At 44.5% G+C, this 19,910-nt stretch overlaps 1 protein-coding gene across 11 annotated transcripts in view; it reads right to left on the bottom strand.

Annotated features, from left to right (window-relative positions):
* Positions 1–2,101: 2,101 nt before the first annotated feature.
* PACSIN3 (protein kinase C and casein kinase substrate in neurons 3) overlaps positions 2,102–19,910 on the bottom strand; it is a 73,439-nt gene continuing 55,630 nt past the window's right edge. For 8 of the 11 annotated variants that reach the window (XM_072118757.1, XM_072118752.1, XM_072118758.1 and 5 more), the window contains 10 exons: positions 18,131–18,222; positions 16,715–16,871; positions 14,084–14,319; positions 10,855–11,010; positions 9,688–9,863; positions 8,808–8,928; positions 7,612–7,751; positions 6,438–6,500; positions 5,863–6,020; positions 2,102–3,212 (listed from right to left, as the gene is read on the bottom strand). In XM_072118757.1, coding sequence (XP_071974858.1) covers positions 3,097–3,212; positions 5,863–6,020; positions 6,438–6,500; positions 7,612–7,751; positions 8,808–8,928; positions 9,688–9,863; positions 10,855–11,010; positions 14,084–14,319; positions 16,715–16,871; positions 18,131–18,175 — 1,368 coding nt within the window. In that variant the 5' untranslated portion in view covers positions 18,176–18,222 and the 3' untranslated portion in view covers positions 2,102–3,096. The remainder of the gene's footprint in view (positions 3,213–5,862; positions 6,021–6,437; positions 6,501–7,611; positions 7,752–8,807; positions 8,929–9,687; positions 9,864–10,854; positions 11,011–14,083; positions 14,320–16,714; positions 16,872–18,130; positions 18,223–19,910) is intronic. The other 3 variants (XM_072118762.1, XM_072118761.1, XM_072118763.1) reach the window with 3 other exon arrangements.

Genomic DNA, 19,910 nt, shown 5'->3' with positions numbered 1-19,910 from the left:
TCAGACGCTGGACACGTCCATGTAACGAGAGTCGAGCGGCCATATTGGTACGCATTGATAAGGTCTTACGGCGGGTGTAGAAAGATGGCGGATAGTTCTAGCAGCTGTTCAAGGGCGTGAGAATTTTTGCGACGTAATGATAAATTAATTTAATACAGAAAATTGTGAAAATAAATATTGTTTATTATAATGTTTCGTTTTCAGATGAAGGTCACATAAATTGGTATCATTTACACATTTGGCCGGAAGGTGGCGCTCTTTCTATGGACACTTCTTGTGTTTGCTACTGCGGTAGAACAAGATGTATTGGTGCTACAGGTGTGGAGTATTATCTTAGAAAGTGCTTACACCTCGCAGTCAAATGTGGCAAAAATTTAAAAAAATTAAAATGAAAAAGTAATTTATGGGATGATAATTATCCAATACAATCAATGCTGTACATATTTCATTTGAAATCTAAAACTAAATTTTTCGTAATTCATATCACGCCAGCACGAGGCGTCATTTTTCGTAGGATAAACGGACATCTACTTTGATACTATTATGGGACTTGTATGACCTAAAGGGACTTGTATTGTTTAAAGGGAACCTGTCACCAGGGACCTCATTTTCACTAAAGACAGGTTACAGAAGCCCATCACACATGCATTGCACATCTCCCTTTCTGCCTTCTCTAAGCATTTGTATTATCATTTAATGGTGTGTTATAACTTACCTTGCACCCTGACAGAATCCTCTGTGTAGTCCCACGGGTTGGGCTTTGGTTTGGATGCATTTAAAAAAAAAAAAAAAAACAAACAAAAAAAAAACATGTCACTGTGCTGCTTACTCCTCAGCTCTCAGCCCCCACCTTTGTGCTCCTGTACAGCTCCTCCCTCTCCCACAGAGGTCAGCTCACCAGGCTGTGACCTCTATGAAGGAGCAGGAGGGAGGAGCTGTATAGGAGCACAAAGGTGGGGGCCAAGAGCTGAGTCTGCAGCACAGACAAGTCACATGTTTTCTGAAATGCATCCAAACCAAAGCCCACCCGTATGCATATCTGCATTTGCACTAGCATTGTGTTATGAACGAGTGTCCGTCGCCATAGTTTTCTGCAGTTTCAGCACATACTGTGCTGTTTTGGCCCTCTTCTGTCAAATGGGTGGTGCAGAGCTGGAAAATCTCTATTGTGGACTAATTGAATCGAGCCAAATCCAAAGCATTGACACTAAGCAGCCGACCATCACTAGAGGGAGGAATGAGGTGTGTTGCAGCAGCATGTGCGTGTCAGTGTCTCAGTCTCCTCATGCATTGTTCCTCTCCCCCACACCATTCACCTCCCTCCCGGCTCAATGCTCATGACACACGTCCAGTTTTCAGTCCGTTAAAACGCATCCGTTTTTGACCGTGTACCATGCGTTTGGCTGCTTAGAACCTGTTTATCTTAATAGATAATCAGGTTCTGAGCAGCCAAATACATGGTAAATGGTCAAAAACGGAATCGTTTCAACGGACTGAAAATGCGTGCATTAAAACGGATTAAAAAAGGGAGGTGTGGCATCACCCTAAGAAGGACATAGATCATACTGGAGGACCATTTAAAGCTTAAAGTGGACCTGTCACCCTCAAAAACAGAACTAGAAGCTTTTTATAAAGTTAGCAGCTCCTAGTGCCAAATCTAACGCAGCAGTATTACAATGCTAGCATTATCGGAAACCTCTCGATGCTGGCCGGCGTATTCATGAGGGGGCGGGATTGGGGGTGGTGACTGCTGCATGATGTGCGGCAGTCACCTCTGGCCTTTGGAGAGAGTGGGGCGGTCCGGGGAAGAGGCAGCGCCTCGGACCGCCCAGTCATGAATACGCAGGACCGCTTTGAGAGTGGTCCAGTGTTTTCAGGGTACAGCGTGGCAGTGTATGTTAGCGTTTTCGAAGGTTTCCGATAACGCTAACAGTGTAACACTGCTGAGTTTGTTTTGGCACCTAGTGCCGTTTTTGAGGGTGGCAGGTCCACTTTAAGATAAGCTGTTATGGAAAGAACAGGGGGTCATGTGTAGGCCCTAAAAGAGGTGTATTGTGTTTGCTACTAGACTTTTTTTTTAGCCCAAAAAACAACAAAGACCTTGTGTAAAAACAACGTGGATTTTTATTTATCATTTAAATAGAAAATACATTGTTCACAATAAGGTCACTTGCATGATGAGATGGCACAAAACGTTTCAAACTCTCCTCTCCGTCCAAAGTGCTTCACAAAGTCTCATGCTGAACTCGTCGGCAAAGGTCAAAAAGTTGAATTATTTTAGCACAGACTTGAGCAAGGGGGGGTTGGGGGACACAAAAAATAAACACTGGGAGTATTCTTTACCTCTAGTATCAGCTTGACAAACCCTCTAACCTGAAAATGACTAAGTATCCAACATCCCAAAAACGTGTCCAGCAGAAAATCCTAAAAATATACCCTGTTATTAGGGGACTATAGAAATCACCTGGGTGCCCAGAGACGCGACGCTAACCCCTTGGACATCAAGGCGTTAGGATAATTTTGAGGGAAAAAAACCATCGACCACTTTAAAGAGGTGACGGTATTTTTTTTATGTGCAAATGTGGGTAGGAAAATAAAAAAATATATCAGTTAAGGCTGTCAACAGCTACTATCGATGCTCTATAACAACATCTGTCCCTCACAATGACTGATCCCCGAGGCTGGGTAATACAACATACACTGACCCTATACCCTAGTGGACAGCAGTAAGTGGGGTTTTTTTGGTTGGAGGAAGCACTTTTGTGTGTTTTTTTGACTCTCGCTATATACATTTCGGTGACTCAAGCTAGCTCACCTGCACTCTTCACAACGAAAAAAAACTTTACAATGCACATCCTTGGTTCACAATACTGCAGGAGTGCGGCCAGGCAGAATAATTTCTGGGTAAATTTGTTTTTTTTTATTAAGAAAAAAAAAATATAATATATAATATATATAACTGCATGTCTAAAATAATATGGTAAAAGCAGCAATGGATTCACTAGAAGTATCCAATGTTCATAGGTTTTTGCCCCTCGTCCTTGGAGGATCCAGGACGCGCACAGCTCGGAGGACGCTCAAGGCTCGGTCAGGCGCTCAGGACGCAACATCCTCCACGTAGTTTGCCGGATAAAGTCCAATTTTCCCAGAAATGAGACGTCCCCTACACCAGCCTTGTTCATCTTCAGAACCCAGTTTTATGAGCTCTTCTCCTGCAGGACATAAATGTGGAGTTGCAATGACAGCAGGTAGGTGCACATCCACATGTCTCATACATCACTTACCTTGCATCAATACGAGAGGAGATAAAAGCTACAAATGATAAATTATTCAACCTATGGATTATGGGAGACATCACCCTATAACAATAATTCACCTGGGAATCCGATCCATTCAGGTCATTATAGTAGAGTTAAGGACATAATCCCAATGTACGTCATCTGTCTATAGTGACGGTACAGTAACAAGGTCATCAATAACTTAGATTTTATGGGATCTTTATTCTTTTTATAATCTTGGAAACTGGGTAGATTTCTCTCTCAAGTCAAACAATCCCTTTACAATGATCCTGTCAGGTGTTTTCTGCTCCTCTAAGAGCAGGATATGATAGAGGGATTAGGGTTCTAGGATTTGGTAAAGCAGAGTAAATCCTGACCGGAGTCCATAGAAGGATGGGAGAGTCCTGGGCAGGGTTACTTCCACTACCTGTCAATCACTGTGTGTGAGCAGAATAATCAGGACTCTCGCTGCCAAATCACTGTTATTGACAGTGAGAGTCCTGATTACTCCACCCCACACAGTCTGTGGACGGGGAAATCAGGACACTTCCTGTCAATCACTGTGTGTGCGAGGCAATTAGGACTCCTACTTCCAATCACTGTGATTGACCGAGAGTTCTAAATTCTCCACCAACACTGTGTGGGCGGGGCAATCAGGACCACTCCTGTCAGTCACCGTTTGTGGGTGGAGTTATTTAGGACCCTCCCTGCCAATCACTGGGAGTCTGGATTACCCCGCTCGAACACAGTTTCTCCAGTCCTGCCAGGATTTTTACCATGCTTTCCCCTGCTCCAGATGAAAAAGCCCCATATACCACAGAGCTCCACTTCTCTACATCATACTACACTCAAATATCTTATGCATTTTCCTTAACACTATTAAATAAAAGGTACATTGGTTACTTACCAATGAGTAATAATTACATTCTTACATTATTCACATTAACTTTTGTAAATATAGCAGCGTTCATTCATAATAGCGCCACATCTGGGTTGTGTTTGGTATTGCAGCGGAGCTCCACTGAAGTGAATGGGATGTTGCTGGAATACCACACACAACTAGTACACAGGTTGACCTGTATCCCAAGTTTTTCCTTATCCCTCCTGCACAGGAACCTTGTGTTCACTCCCAAGCCCATGTCTTTGGCGTGTAAGGTCTGCACAAAAATGCTGTTAAAATAAAAAAAATGACTGCCCAAGTCCAAACTTGGGCAGGAATAGGAATTCGTGATCCTTAGTGTTGGTGCAGGAGGGACAATACAGTATATACTTTTACAAGATCTAAAAATATATAAAAAACAAATATTACAGACTTGATCCAGTGTCGTATACGGTCATACAAAGCCTTTATCTGCTGCCAAGCCATTATCTTTTGTCAGTAAAGCGGCAGAAAAAAAAATTATTTTGGCCAGAAACGTCCGATCTTTGACAAGATAACATGGAGGAGATTACTGTAAAATCACTGCATAAATACAATACTAGATGTCCTCTCAGGATTTAAAGGAAACCTGATAGAATCTTTGGCTCCGCTAAACCACCACCAATATTATAGGAAACATCAAATTGTAATGTAAAAATTCTGTGTTCTACGGACGAATCAGTAAGATACAGTAGTGGCAATGCAGAAGAGTGTAAGATCATATCAAGTCACCTTTAAAAGGGTTGTCCAGTCATCACCTTCCATTCATCACCTATTCACAGGGTAGGGGATGACTTGCTGATCGATGGAGGCTGCAGTGGTGGGACCTTCAATAGATCACGAGGGTCTAGTGTACCTCCAAATGAATGGACCCAAAAGTCAGACATGCACGCTGCTCCTTTCACCATTTATAGCAATGATGGAAGCATCCGAGTACTGTGCTCAGCCATCGGTGCTATAGAGAAGAATAGAGCAGAAGGCAAATAGGCGAACGGCTGCTCTTTTAATTTGGGATACAAAAGACCCTCATTCTCTTAATATCTGGGGGCACCACCAATCACTAAGTTATCCCCTGTGCTGTAGATGTAGCTGGACAACCCCTTTAAGTAAGCTTTTTAAATCAAATGCACCTTATTGAACTCGCAGGACACTCCTGCATTTTCAGGAGAGTAAAAAGAACTCCAAAAAAGTTCTTCTAAACCGATACCAGTATTCAGTGCATTCACTGTACCACAACTGTTGGGTCACTGGAACCAGGAGCTTTATCCAGTCCCAATATTATTTTAACCAAGACTTAAGGGGCATCTACCACCAGGATGAAATACTATATGCAAATGAGCCTGAGGGGCTCCAGGCTCCATTGTTGCTCCTCAGGCTCATTTGCATAGTCTTTTATCCTGGGGGAAAATGTCCTTTAAATCTCCCTTGTTCCCATGCGGAAGTTAGTACCATCATTAGTGCAGAGTTAACGGTGGGTGATCGGTTTGGTGGGTGGAGAATGTGGTAGCAAGACGCGTGCACCATGCACATTTGCCAGCCTGCGTGCTATGCCGGATTCATGCACTAGGCCTGACGAGGGATGGAGAATGGGGGTGATGGGGGAGGGGTACGTGCCTGTGGAGAGGAAACGGGGAAGGTGGTTAAGGGAAGGTTAGTGGTGTATACCTGCTGAAAAGCTCAGCTCGTCAGACTCCTGTCCAGTGTAATCATATAGAGCCCGCACACGCACGCCCTCTACCTGTGATACCTCCCGACCATTACTGTCCAGTGACTTTTTAGGACTTTCGTCTTCTGACCAATCCGAGCCGTCATCCTTCGCAGGTCTGCAAGAACCAACAAGAGAGTTAAATTACCATGGAAGAAGAAAATGCCATAAAAAGCTAAAAGAGCCATTCCACCCTAAAAGGATTACAGGAGGACAGTGAGCGTCCAACTATACAAGAAAGCGCAAGTCTATAGATGCTATACATATACACAATTATATTATACATACACAGGTTTACTGACCACCATAAATTCTCCCCTGTAAGTGAATGTATAACCACCAACTAACACCCAGAAGACAGATAAAGAAGGAGCAGAGCAGAGTCTATAATCAGAAGAGGTCCATGGAGGGACTGGTTAGGCCTAGGAATCCCACCACCAGTATAAATTAGAGTCCATTGGGGGAGAATGTAAATGGAGTATATAGACAAGGGCTCCACGTCTTTGGAAGAGTATAACGTGGGGCCTGTACTGACTCTGATCGTGGCATATCCGTTAAAGTGGCATAGAAATCCTGGTCCTCGTCCGCGTAGGAAAACCTGGGAGGAGGATGTCAAAAAGATTGTGAACCGACACTACACCTAGGACTACATCATACTGGGGGTACACTGACCATGCATGGTGTTGCCAAACCTGTTGCTTTTCAGTTTTTGTAAAACTACAAGTCCCATCATGCACTCGCAGCTGCAAAATGTCATAGCACGTTGAGAGTTGTAGTTTTGCAACAGTTGGAAAGCAACAAGACTGGGAGACACGAGATGAAGCACATAGGGTGAATATATAATGCTTATCCCACGTAAAAGGTATATAAAACGTTATGCTGGGCCTTGAAAATAAAAACGGGGAATCAATTTTCTATTCACTCCCACCGACAATTATATTGGATCCACACAACCACAATAAGTCTGTGCTACATAGACCCGGCAAATCCTGTCCCATTAGGGGTTCAAGTTCTCCAATCTAGAAGCATCCTCAACAGTCTGTCATTACTCCACCATTCAAGATGTCATGTGCATCTGTAATACCATTAGTGTAATGTGGATATTTTGTGTGTCAACCACCCAAGAGTTGTCCAGCATCAACACGGAATCAGGGATTGACCAGGTTTGCACAGCACAAAACCATTGAGACCGGTCATTGAACTGGTATGTGCAACACAAAATCGGTCACTGAATAGCACCAAACAGTGGCCTTAACGGTCTTCCACTGTATCAAACAGATATGCAAATCACAAGATCACCAAGACCAGTGATTTAACATCTATAATTATTGCAAAAACACTGAGACTAGTGATAGAAGTGCTATGAAAATCGCAAGACTATTGACCAAACACTGGTCTCAATGGTCTTTTGATGTACACATCAGTTCAGTCACTGGTCTCAAGCATACCGAAATATTCATAGATGTTCAATCACATGTCTCGATCACATCCCTGTTCGATCACTGAATGGCTATGAATAGTGAAAGACCATTGAGACCAATGACTGAACTAGAATGTGCATCAACAGATCACGGAGTCCAATGACTGGTCTGTACAGTGCAAAACCAGTGACTAGGCCGCAGTAGTTATGTGCGGAACTTTTTCAAAAAATTCTGGACAACCCCTTGATTAGAATAGGTAGCAGGTCACAAAGGAAAGGTGTGACTTACCCTCGGTTCAGCTGCTGGGTGGGGGTCCCTGCAGAGACTCCATCCTTGGCTGGCACGATGCCGGTGAGGGTCACCTCCTCTACATTTTTACTACTCCGTTCTTTCTTACTGATGGGCCTCTGTGTCTCTGGAGACCACTCCTGTATTTAGGAACAACAGATTCCTTTAAATTTTTCGGCATAAAAATCTCAGGCACTCCTAGTGACTCCATACCTGAAGCCTACAGCTATCCTACATCCATCATCGAGACGATGGGAATCCTCCACCCTACACAAACATGATACCTGAGCTCAGCAAACACCACTCAAGTGCAGGCGAGAACTTCAGGAAAGGTCAAGTTTTTACCACCTACCTTTATCTATAAATAATTTTCATACTTCCTAATTTGGAATTTTTATACAGGAAGTAGTGTAATTCCTCAATGTGTAAATTCCAACACTTCTTCTCAGACACACGGCTTCCTTTCAAGAAAGGGGTCAGCACCAGTTTAAGCACAGAAGAGGAAAAGGAGGATGTTTACCCTAGGAGGACTGAAACCTGCTATTTGGGACATCAGGAAGGAACACTTTTCATAGTTAAAGCCTAAAGAAAGCAAACAGAACCCCAACCGGGAAATATCTGTCTATACAGGCAGTCCCCGGGTTACATACAAGATAGGATCTGTAGGTTTATTCTTAAGTTGAATTTGTATGCAAGTCGGAACTGTATATTTTATCATTGTAATCCCAGCCAGAACTTTTTTGGTCTCTTTGACAATTGGATTTTAAAAATGTTGGGTTGTCATAAGACTCCATATTAACACTAAAGCTTCATTACAGACACCTGTGATAACTGTTCCAACTGATCATTGTAGCCTAGGACTAAAGTACAATAAATTACCAATATCCATTGGTCCGTTTGTAACTAGGGGTCATATGTAAGTTGAGTGTTCATAAGTAGGGGACCGCCTGTATTACTGAAACTTTCAAGACCTGGTTTGACTTTTTGGTCCGGCTGGGGTGGGGTTGGGAGAACGGTTCCAAAAAGTTGGGCGCTAGTAGCATCTGCATATAGGATGCCTAGTTGTGTTACAGAACAGTGCCACCCCTGTCCACAGACTGTATGTGGTACTGCAGTTTAAACTGCAATACCAGACACATGAAAACATACAACCGATTCGCAAAACATGAATCATGGTCTCGTTCTCTAAACGTTACCTCAAACTGAGGCCAGTTCATGGCCATGCCCGGCCCATGGGTATTTCTCCACCATTTCAGGTCTTGTTGATCGTCGGCTGCCTGGATACCTTGATACAGGTCTCTGTACAAGCCATGGAAGCTGAGAGAGAAGGGAAAGCAAAATTCTTTTCAGGGATGATTGTAAAGGACACCAGCACGGGGCAAGCAACACTGCTGGGGAGCAAGGACTGGCTGAATACAATTTTAAAAGGTTATGTCTTATGTCAAACAGCTCCCCTCCGGTCAACAGGCTGCTCATGGTATTGCAATGCTGTACCAGTTGCTTTATTGCAGCAAAAATGCAATACCAGACCTCATCTATGCATTGTGGAGAAATGCAGCAATGTTTCTCTCATCTTGTACAACTTCTACTATACAGGGATTTGGGACGTGTATGCAGAGAGATTTTATACTGGCTGGTTCAAGTTTTAGAGTCATTCTGTATGTAACGGATAGGGGATAACTTGTGGATTAGCGGAGGTCTGAAATTTGGGACAGCCACGGATCACAAATGAAGGTCATCAATGGAGCAGCAGGTTGAGCGTATACTACTGCTCTATTCATTCTCTATGGGCTCTCATAGGCAGAGAATGGACCAGCTCAATAGGTGAAAAGTAATCAATGGGGAGGGTCACTGGCTATACCCCCACGATCAGCCAATTATCCCTTTAAGGTATGACATTACAACTTGGACAACCATCTTTAAGTCTAAACAATGTAAGGATCAGAGTGTTTGTGTGCATAGCATATTTGAAGTGCAAACAAATATTTCAAAGATGGCCAGGCATCCATCTAGTGTTACATATGCATTATGTAGGGTGCGTAGAGTCTTTGGACAGACCATACAGTGTCAGGTTACCTCTCTTTGCTGGACAAGTCGAGGTGCTTATGATAATCCAACAACATTTCTTTAAAGAAGCGTAGACGCTTCTGCTCGGCCTCCTGGCAACTCTCAAACTGCTGCTCCATGTCCTCCATGTAGCGAGGGTTGTATCGGTTTAACTCGTCCAGCGCTTTCTCGTAGACTGCCTTTTCCTGTAATACAGTAATAGAGAACTAATCTTAGATACATCAGAAGATTTTAGAACACAACCAAGTTGTTACAGCAACTTCAGATCCGGTTGTTCCTATCCTGCGGATAATAACGGATCGCCGAGGTCTCGCTACCCCCATACAGACACCTAGTATTGAATGGAGCAGAAAGAAGCATGCTTGACCTGCCTATTTATTCAATTAGGGAGAACTTGGCCAGTGAAGTGGAGAAACCACTTCATCCGATCAATGGTTTCCTGGGACCACAGGACGTCACGTCCTCCGACATCACAAGTGACATCCCATGGTCCAAGACAGCTACAGATTTGCCAAACAGGTCCAGTGACCCCTTGGCTAGATGTACCCCTCCGTCGCACCCCTCGTAACACCACAGAGATGGCCGGAGCAGCCATTCACGCATGACTGAGTTGCCCCGTTCATCTCAACGGAGCTGATGTAGATGGAGTATGGCGCTCGACGACCTCAGTCTGCTACATAGAGATGCACGGGGAAGCCTGCACATGCGCAACCGGCTGCTTCTCTCGGTGGTGCGACGAAGGACCCCCGTTCTAGTTATCTGTGGGGGTCTCATCACAGAGACCCCCACCGATCAGTGAGTTAGACCCTATCCTAACTTAAACCCCTTTAAGGCTGGGGTCTCAAACGGTATACACACAGTGGGTAAGCTGCTGTGCAATGTGCACCAGTGGCAAACCCAATGCAACTTTTAGTTTTGCACTAATGAGTTCGGACCGATGGCCGCTGGGGTCCTAAAAAGGATTGTCAAGACATGACTGCTTTCTTCCAAAAACAGCTCCTCTCCTGACCACGGGTTGTGTGTGGTATTGCAACCAAGCTCCATTTATTCTATACAGCTGAACTGCATTAGCAGCACAACCCATAGTCAGGTGCGGTTCTGGTTTTTTTCGGAAGTAGCCATGTTGTTAAACCCCCAGGCAACCCTTTAAGAAAATATTCCTAAAATCTTTCTGACCTTCTCGGCTTCCTGGTTGCACCTCTCCACGCGTTCCTGTAGCTTACGGATCTGTTCTTGTGACACGGAGGCGTCTGCCTTTGAATGATCCTCTCGTACTTGGGCTGAGCGTTCATCTTTCCGGGCTGCGTGGTAACGTTTTTTTGCCGTCTCCACCTGTAAGAGATGAGAGGACAGGAGGTCACATAACAGTTCATGAACAGGGTCACAGGATTTCAGTATAACACAGAAAAATGTCATGTGAAGGTCAGCGGGTCCCATTCCTCTGTGAAGTGTCCAAGACCGGGCTGCCCAAACCATGAGAAAACCTCCAGTGGGATATTTATAGACTACCAAGGGACAAGCACAACTAATTTTCTACTTAGCAACACAAGGACAACAAATTAAGTGGATTCCATAATAAGAATATTTAAGACGTTTTCCTGGATGCAGATTTGGCCAATGTCCCAAAGCTTAAGAGGTTGGAAAAAATTAAGATGTGCTGCATGTGTAGTATATAGAGGCCAATATATCATCTGTTCTCCCCTGACTAGTGCCGGGATTATTTCCTTACCAATGGAAATTTTGTTGTTTGATTCTTATCCCTTATCCACAGGATGTGGGATATTACGAGAATACGGGTCCCGATAGCACTAATTCATGGAGAGAGAGGTTGAGAATGCACAGTGCGGCTCCATTCAATACTAAGGGAGCGCCAGAAATTGACAAACACAGCGCTTGGGGTATCTACAGTACTCTCATTTAGCGACTTTGACAGCGCTGGAGATACCTGATCGCCATGCTCAGCAATATTCAATGGCTCCCGATTCTCAAGTTGTGGCTGTATTTTTGGTCTGTGGCACCAGGGAGTTAGGAGTCCCGCTTCATTTGTAAATTATTGGGACCACAGGACGTCACAAGCGACATCCCATAAACCAAGACAACTCTGTAGCACTTCTGGCCAAAGACCAGGAGTAATGGTACGACCTGAAAACCAGGGCTGGGTATGAATACTTCTTCTTTCCCTGGTCCCCAAGAAATTTTCAGAATTCCTTAAAAATTCCTTTAAACTGTAGCCCAGAAGCCATTCTACCATACAAAGCTGTATACAGCTGTTTTATCATACATTGTTTATGTTGTTAATAGCAGCATCAGGACGGGGTTTATATTCCAGAGCTGTAGCTTCTCCTGTCAAAAGGGGGCATGTCCTCACACTGCTGTGCTCACTGAACAGCAGTGTGAGGACACGTCCACCGATACCAAAACACTGACTGCAATCTCACAAGGTCAAATCTGTTGAAACGTGTACAAATTATTATTGGTAAAGTTTTCTGTATCCCTCCTAAGGTTACTTAATTATGGGGTGTGAACCAAACATACCTTGAGAATGCTGTAGCTACACAGATGCAGAAACATATCTCAATTAAGCCCTGAACCGAGTGGTTTTGCTCAAAAAAACTATTGAAAAATTCAGGACCTTGGGAAAGCTGGGTTGCATGCAGGCTGCCTAGATAAACACATAACAATGAGCTTCCCGACTAATCAACCAGAGCTGGATGACTCATATACAGCAGCTGGGGGATGGTGCAGCAATTGATTACTTCTGGCTGTCAGGGACAACACAATGATGACGTATTCTCAGCTTATGCCGAATGGGACATGGCTGGAGCAGAGCACAATTTGGGTAAGAGGAGAAGCCACTGCGCCTCAATATCATAATTTTATAATTGTTTTTTCAGCAAAACCTCTCAGTTCAGGGATTAAACAAGATAGGTCTCTGCATCAGTGTAGCAACAGCACTTTCAAGCAAATGGTAGATCACAATGGATACAGAAGACCAACAATTCAAATCCAATCTTGAAATGCACGTTCCCAAGACCACCAAAATGTGATGCGTCCCCTCCTACGATACATTAGACCCACACCCCACCTCTTCCTTGTAGCCTCAATCTACAAGTTGACATAAATATTGACCTAGAAGGAGGAAGCGCGCCCCTCACAAAGCATTGTATTCAGCGAATGACTATATATCCATGAAAGCTGCAGGAAGTTACCAAGATTACACAAAGTAGGAACTACGGGTACTAAGCATTCAATTAAAACCTTGTTAAAGGGTTTTTCCAGGATTATAAGTCTATGGCCGGTCTGTTCTACCAATGCTCATTTATAGAGGAGTAAGGTTGTGGTACCACACACACACACGAATATAGTTTCTAGTGTAACAAATTCTGAGCTTTTTGGGACTTGAAAACTTGGTTCAGCCCCTTTAAGTTATCCTGTATCCAGAGAATTAGGGGAATATAAGCTGATCCAACTACTGGGGCCCCACTGATTACCAGAAGGAGACTCCCAGCAATCTTGAGAATGAGGATCTTGTTCTCACTAATGTGGGTGGAGCTGCAAGTTAAGCATGCACCTTACCATCCAATAGTATTCAATACTATTGGGGGGGGGGGGGGTCTAAAATCACAAAACCCAACACTCTGCAGCACTCACATTCACTGTCTAACTGAGATGCCAATTTCAGACCCTCCTATAGTTTTTACTGGCGCAGCAGGACACATGCCAATCTACCCAGTAATGTGAATGGGACCCAGATTCTTTGTATTGCGGGGGGTGCCAGTAGTCAGAACCTAACTAATTACCTTGTAATCCCCGATCCTGTTAATGGGGGATAAATTGAAAATTTGACACAACCCCATTAAGGCCCCTGGCTAAATACATTTCCAAACGGTGAGGAAATCCTCCACACATGGAGCAGTACGGTGGCTCAGTGGTTGGCACCTCTGCCTTGCAGCACTGGAGTCCTGGGTTTGAGTCCCACAGAAGCCAACATCTGCAAAGAGTTTGTATGTTCTTGCCGTGTTTGCGCGAGTTTCCTCTGGTTTCCTCCCACACTCCAAAACATACTGGTAGGTTGTTTAGATTGTGAGCCCCATGGGGACAGGGACCAATTTGGCAAGCTCTATTTATATAGCGCACACAGATTACACAGCGCTGCACAAAGAATTATTATAAGAATCCTGCACCCCTTATCTGTACAGCGGAAGAATGTGGGGTACAGCAAAATGTTGGCATCAGTAGCTTCTTGCTCTGCAGCTTCTTTCTTCTCCTCCTGCCTCTCCATAGACTTTTAAGGGAAGCAAGTAACCTGATCTCTCAGCAAGCTGAAAAAAATTAGGTCCACAAGTGTGGACAAAAGGGGATAAGAAGTCTCCATCGCTGCAGATCATAGCTGTACCACACTTACATCTTTGAGCTTCTTCACCCAGGGTTTCTGGGCCTTACTGAATCCCTCCTCTGCCTCCTTAGTCTCTCGGAAGCCTCCGATCATCTGCTTGTGGTAGGCTTCCTTTTGCCAGTCCCGCATCTTCCCGCTATCCTCATCCCACAGATGATTCCGCAGCTCGGTGTGGATCTCGCTGAGGGCATCGGCGGCGTTCAGGAAAGCTTGCCAAGCCTTCTCCAGGGTACCGTACTGAGGACCTGAGAGCACACAAGGGTTTAGTACTTCCAGACATCACAATGCAATGTAGTCATCAATCTTAAGTTGTATGGACCTGTCCTAAGAGCGCGTAACTACTGGCTACTACACCTAAAGATTTGTCCAGGCCTGACATAAATTTTGTAAATCAGGCACATTTTTTCTCTATTTTTTTAAGAAAGGGTTTCCATTTTCAGTTCCTTAGGCTTCGTCAAAGATCTTTAAGCAATTGTACGGAACGGCTCCGTCTAGTGTTACAAACCACATAACCAGAGAAACTGGAATGGCCACATATTGGATTTATTTAAAGGAAATAACACGCGTTGCATGAAGTTATGGTTATTTTCTGGCCATTTACTTCTGTAAGACTCTGGGTCAACACATATTCTGCATTATACATAATTTGCTCCTATAGGGCAGACCTAAAAATCTGTAAATAGAGAGATGGGAGGTATAATAGCTACCAGCAGGAGGATATCCCCCTCACATCCAGTACCAAGAGGTCCAGAATATATACATCCTGGACTTTACTTCCGCACCTCTGGTCTCCAAAATTACTCAGATTATCCCCAATTCTAGTACAAGTATGGGGCAAGAGTAACATCTACCTAAGATTAATGCAACCGACAAGGGAAACCACGTCCAAAAGTGGGTTCTGGACATTCTTACTTGAGGAGGCGAAAAGTAAATGGACCTACTGACTTCAATCTCAGATACTTAAAGGGGTTGTCCAATCACAACAAGTTAGCCCTTCTCAATAGCCCTTCTGATTGTGGAATCAGTGATGGGACCCCCACGGATCATGAGAACGAGGGTTTGTTGTACCCCGGAAGAAGTGAGCAGCCAGTCGCGCATGCGCCCTGCTACTCTGTTCATCTCTGTGGCGCTGAAGAGCCAAGCGGCGTACATGTGTGACCGGCGTTCATTGGATCCTAGTTCTTGTGATCCATGGGGTCCAGTCACTGACACCCCCACTTATAAGCAAGTTTGCCCCTACCATGTGGGCGTAACGTGAGTAGACAACGCCATTAAGGGAGCTATATCACCAAAGATAAAGAATATCGTAAACTTAGGAAGGGGTTACACTAGTACATTTGTAACTGTAGGCCCACATCTTCCTCTCTATGGTATCCCCATGCAAGTCTTCAATTGTGGGGGGGGGGGGGGATCTATGTGCAAGTTTGGGGCTTACCCAAGAGGGCATATGAGAATGTGGAGTATGCAGGGTTCTGGAAAAAATGGGGAATCAGGATCGAATAACCATCTATAACCAATAGCTTGATACTGAGGATTTTTCTTCATTAAAAGGAGGTTGAAAGATATGGCCACCTACTTCCCGAAAACAGCGCCCCACCCGACTATGGTACAAACTTGTATTGGCTTCATAGAGGTGAATAGATCCGCGCTGCAATATCGGCATGAACCATGGCCTTGTGTCGCGCTGTTTTTGTAATGAAAGCAGCCATGTTTTTTAACTACCCCTTTAAGAGCACAAGTGTATGCAGGGAGTCACAAGTAATGGCTCTCAGATGAATGAACACTGGTAGTAGTACAATAAGACAATGAAATAGATAAGTGTACAATAAAAGGTGACCCTTCGCTTTAAACCACCTTTGATCTCCAAGAACAGAGGAGTCTGTATGTGATAACATGGCGGCTCCTTACCTTCTATGACCAGAGAACGCACCTTCCTCTCCGGTCAAGGCTGTCGCAGCCATTCCACTACATACACATTAACAATGTTTAAACAAGAACATTGTGTATTTCCTTGTTGACCATGGTCGGGGTAATTAGTGGCAATTAATATGCATTAAAGGGATTATTTTTAGCCCTGTAAGTATGCGTTGAATGATGGGGAGTTTAAGTCTACGAGACGTTCTACCTCCATCATCACGTGCACAAGTTTTCCTACTTGACCCTTCAAGAGTCGTTCCCTAAAGCAAAACTATACTAATGGCGCAGCAAACTTTCCTAAAGTAACAGCCAACATTCTAGTGAATGTCTTGCTCATTCCTATCAGATGAGTGGAAAGGAGGCAAATTAAAAGGGGGTTTCAAGCCCAAAAATTATGGATCACCAATAAAAGACAAGTACTCTCTATGGGTGGTAGTCCGACACCCAGCACCCCCACAGATCACATACACCGCCGTGTAGTGGTCGATCGGAGTCATTGCAGCTTAGCTCGCATGAAAGAAAAAAATAGGAACTTAGCTGCAGTAACCTCATCTGACCACTACACAGAGGATGGCGCTGTTCGTTTCCTGTTCTTTTCCGTTTATAAGCCAAGCAGAACAGCTGAGCGGATATCTAAGGATAGCTCATCAAAATTTTTAGCCCCTAGCACCCCCCCTAGCATTTTTATAATCTACCCCCCCCCCCCCCCCTCCCGACACTTACCCTTTTCCAAGTTGGTCTTCCACTTACGACTCCAGTCTGTCAGCTGCTGGGCGTAGCTCTTCTCAATTTTTGCCCTTTCCCTAAAGCAGGTGACCAAGTCATTACACAGCCGGTTCCCATCCTCTATTCTCTTCACGGTGCGGCGGTAGTTGCCGGCCTACAATGGAGGGGAGTGAAAAGTAGTCCTTAAAGGGGTATTCTCATCTGGGCATTGACTTTTAATTCACCGGCTATAGAAATGTCTCCAATTGGATGTTATTAAAACCATACACTTGTGTGAAGATAATTTCCCATAAATGTAGTCGTATTGGTCCATTAGAAACAATTGCTGTCCTTGGATATGACCACGGCTGCTGCAGGCATGACCCAATAGTGCAGGTCTGGCCACCGAAACCAGGGTGCGAGGGTGGCTGTATCCAAGGACTTTTACCTCCTAAGGGACAACATGGATACATTTATGGGAAATTATGTTCACACAGGGACACTTTTTCATTTTTTTGTTACATTTACTAAAAGCTCAGGACTTTAGTAAAGACAATTTTTTTTAATACAGGTACCCAAATTTTTAGATTTTCAAGGGGGATGCATACTGGGGCTAGACCAGAAGTGGTTTCACATCCCCTTGGGTGGTTTCTCCCTTCCCTGTGAGCAGACGTATGTTTGTCTATACACAAGTGTGTGTGTGTGTGTGTGTACAGTGTCTGAATTCCCCAGAAGGTAATCTGATTAATCATTAAAGGGGTTACCCAAGAGTTAAAGGAAACCTACCATTTCAAATGGTAGGTGTAAGCTGTAAACACCGAGCACCAGCTCAGGGTGAGCTGGTGCCGGGTTTTAACACTTTTTAAACGGTATCGCGGTTTTAACACTTTTTAAACTTTATAGCAGAAACTGCTTCGGCGCTGCGTGCGCACGATCGTGCGCGCGCCTACATAGGAAATGCAGCGCTGAAGCAGCTTCTGCTATAAAGTTTAAAAAGTGTTAAAACCGCGATACCGCGGTTTTAACACTAACGAAACTAAGAACCGGCACCAGCTCACCCTGAGCTGGTGCTTGGTGTTTACAGCTTACACCTACCATTTGAAATGGTAGGTTTCCTTTAAAGACATAAAACTGAAAGCTGGACTTGCTAACTATTTTATGTATGCGGGGGGAGGGGGGATTCTACTGGCTCCAAGTCTCAAAAATCACGGAAGCTTGGCGTGTGAGATTCCAAGCTAACTGGAAAACCCCTTTAAGAATCGTTATAGTCGCATGACGCAAAGACCCACGATTCTTGCAAGGTGGAAAATCTCTTTAACTGGAGTCACCGGGATATAAAAAAAGGCAGGGAAAATTCCCTGTGTATTCCTAAAAAGTCTTTGTAACTCCTTTAAAGGCGAATTAGGGCTCTGTAATAGGGTATGTGGAACTTACCTCAAAGAAACTGCCGCCGACAGGCCCCCCGCCTTCGTCAGTCATGACCGCGGATTTCTTGCAGCACAGAATTTTTGCAGATTATACGGACACTGGAAAATAAATGGGGAATCACTTTAACTTGTATTCAGATGGATATGTTTTTAAAGGTTAATAAACAAGGGGGTCCTCGATTTAAAGAGGACCTGTCACCCATAAAGTAAGCAGCTCCTAGTGCTTGATCAAACGCCGGAGTGTTAGAGTGATAGCGTTACCGGAAACCTCCGGTAACGCTATCTAACACTGCGGCAGGGTACAGTGTAATTTTCGGACAGCTAGCAAAGCTGTCCGACGTATTCATGAGGGGCGGGGTTAGGGCGTGGCTAGGGGCGGTGACTGCCGCCTAGCGCGCGGCAGTCACTGCCGGCCTATGGAGCGAGCGGGGCGGTCCGGGGAAGAGGCAGCGCCTCGGACCGCCCCCCTCATGAATACATCGGACAGCTTTTTGCGAGCGGTCCGATGATTACACTGTACCCGCCGCAGTGTTTGATAGCGTTACCGGAGGTTTCCGGTAACGCTATCACTGTAACACTGCGGCGTTTGATCAAGCACTAGGAGCTGCTTACTTTAGTAAGTGCCGAAAATTGACAGGTCCTCTTTAAGATGCTCATCTCTTGGTCGGAGGGAGAGCGATTTCATAGATTGTCTCACACACTGGAGGACCCGATCTTATTACCCATTTATTAAATGGACAAATGTGTAATACTCATTTTTACCAGTGGTGGCGCTGCAGGGAAACTGAGCACCACCACTAAAAACTAAGCATCTCTCTAGATTACCACTGATCGCCAGGGGTCTCAGAAAGGGGATTACTGTTTAAGGGTTCCTTTTAACAAATTATAGATCGTTAACCACAAGGACCACTTACATGTACCTACATACAAACAATACAGAGGAAACTAGAAATTAGAGACCACTAGAAAAATTTTTATGGCGAGCCAACATGCCAGGTCCTCCAGAGAGGAAAACTGTGTAGGTTCCTCTCTACTCCAACTAAACTTGAGATGGTTCCTCTTTCTCAACTCAAAAACTGGTTCTCTAAAACCAGACAGCTCATTAGAAGAGGCCAAAATATCTCCTGGAGGGTTTTTAAAAACATTCCGAAGGGTCAGCACAATCCACGTGTAAAAATAAAGAGACACTAAAGCTAAAGCCATCCCATGTCAGAAGAATTGTCTAATCCGTCATCGTCACTTCGGAGGGGTGACACTATTGACACCATATGTGGGAAACTGATTTTGTGTTTTGTTTTTAACTTTTTGGTGCAGATTTTTTTTAAAGTTTGCGTTTTTTTTCCACAGGACTGAGCATTACAAATGTATCCTTTGGATGAACAAGGAATAGAAAATACAGTCTTTTAGGTTCAAGAACCGGACAAGTTTCAAAAAACTGCAGCAAAATCTTCTCCAAAAAGCCAACAAAAACGGCATGATGTAAGCCCACCGACCCCCACCCCCCGGATACACCTGGATAGCGCTATTACCCTGGATCGCACAAGGCTATGGCGAGTGCACAGTTGCGCCCTGCGCCATCCCACTTGGGATGGAGGTGGTATAAACGGGGAAATAATCAAAATTACTGGCGGGTTGCAAGGTTGCGTTTGCACAATTACTGGCAGGTTGCAAGGTTGCGTTTGCACAATTACTGGCGGGTTGCAAGGTTGCGTTTGCACAATTACTGGCGGGTTGCAAGGTTGCGTTTGCACAATTACTGGCGGGTTGCGCTTATTTCACCAAAAAAA

This window comes from Engystomops pustulosus, chromosome 7 (assembly GCF_040894005.1).
Source record: "Engystomops pustulosus chromosome 7, aEngPut4.maternal, whole genome shotgun sequence".
NCBI classification, from domain to species: domain Eukaryota; kingdom Metazoa; phylum Chordata; class Amphibia; order Anura; family Leptodactylidae; genus Engystomops; species Engystomops pustulosus.
Note: the sequence above shows the minus strand (reverse complement) of the source record. Positions and strands in the feature narration are given on the sequence as shown.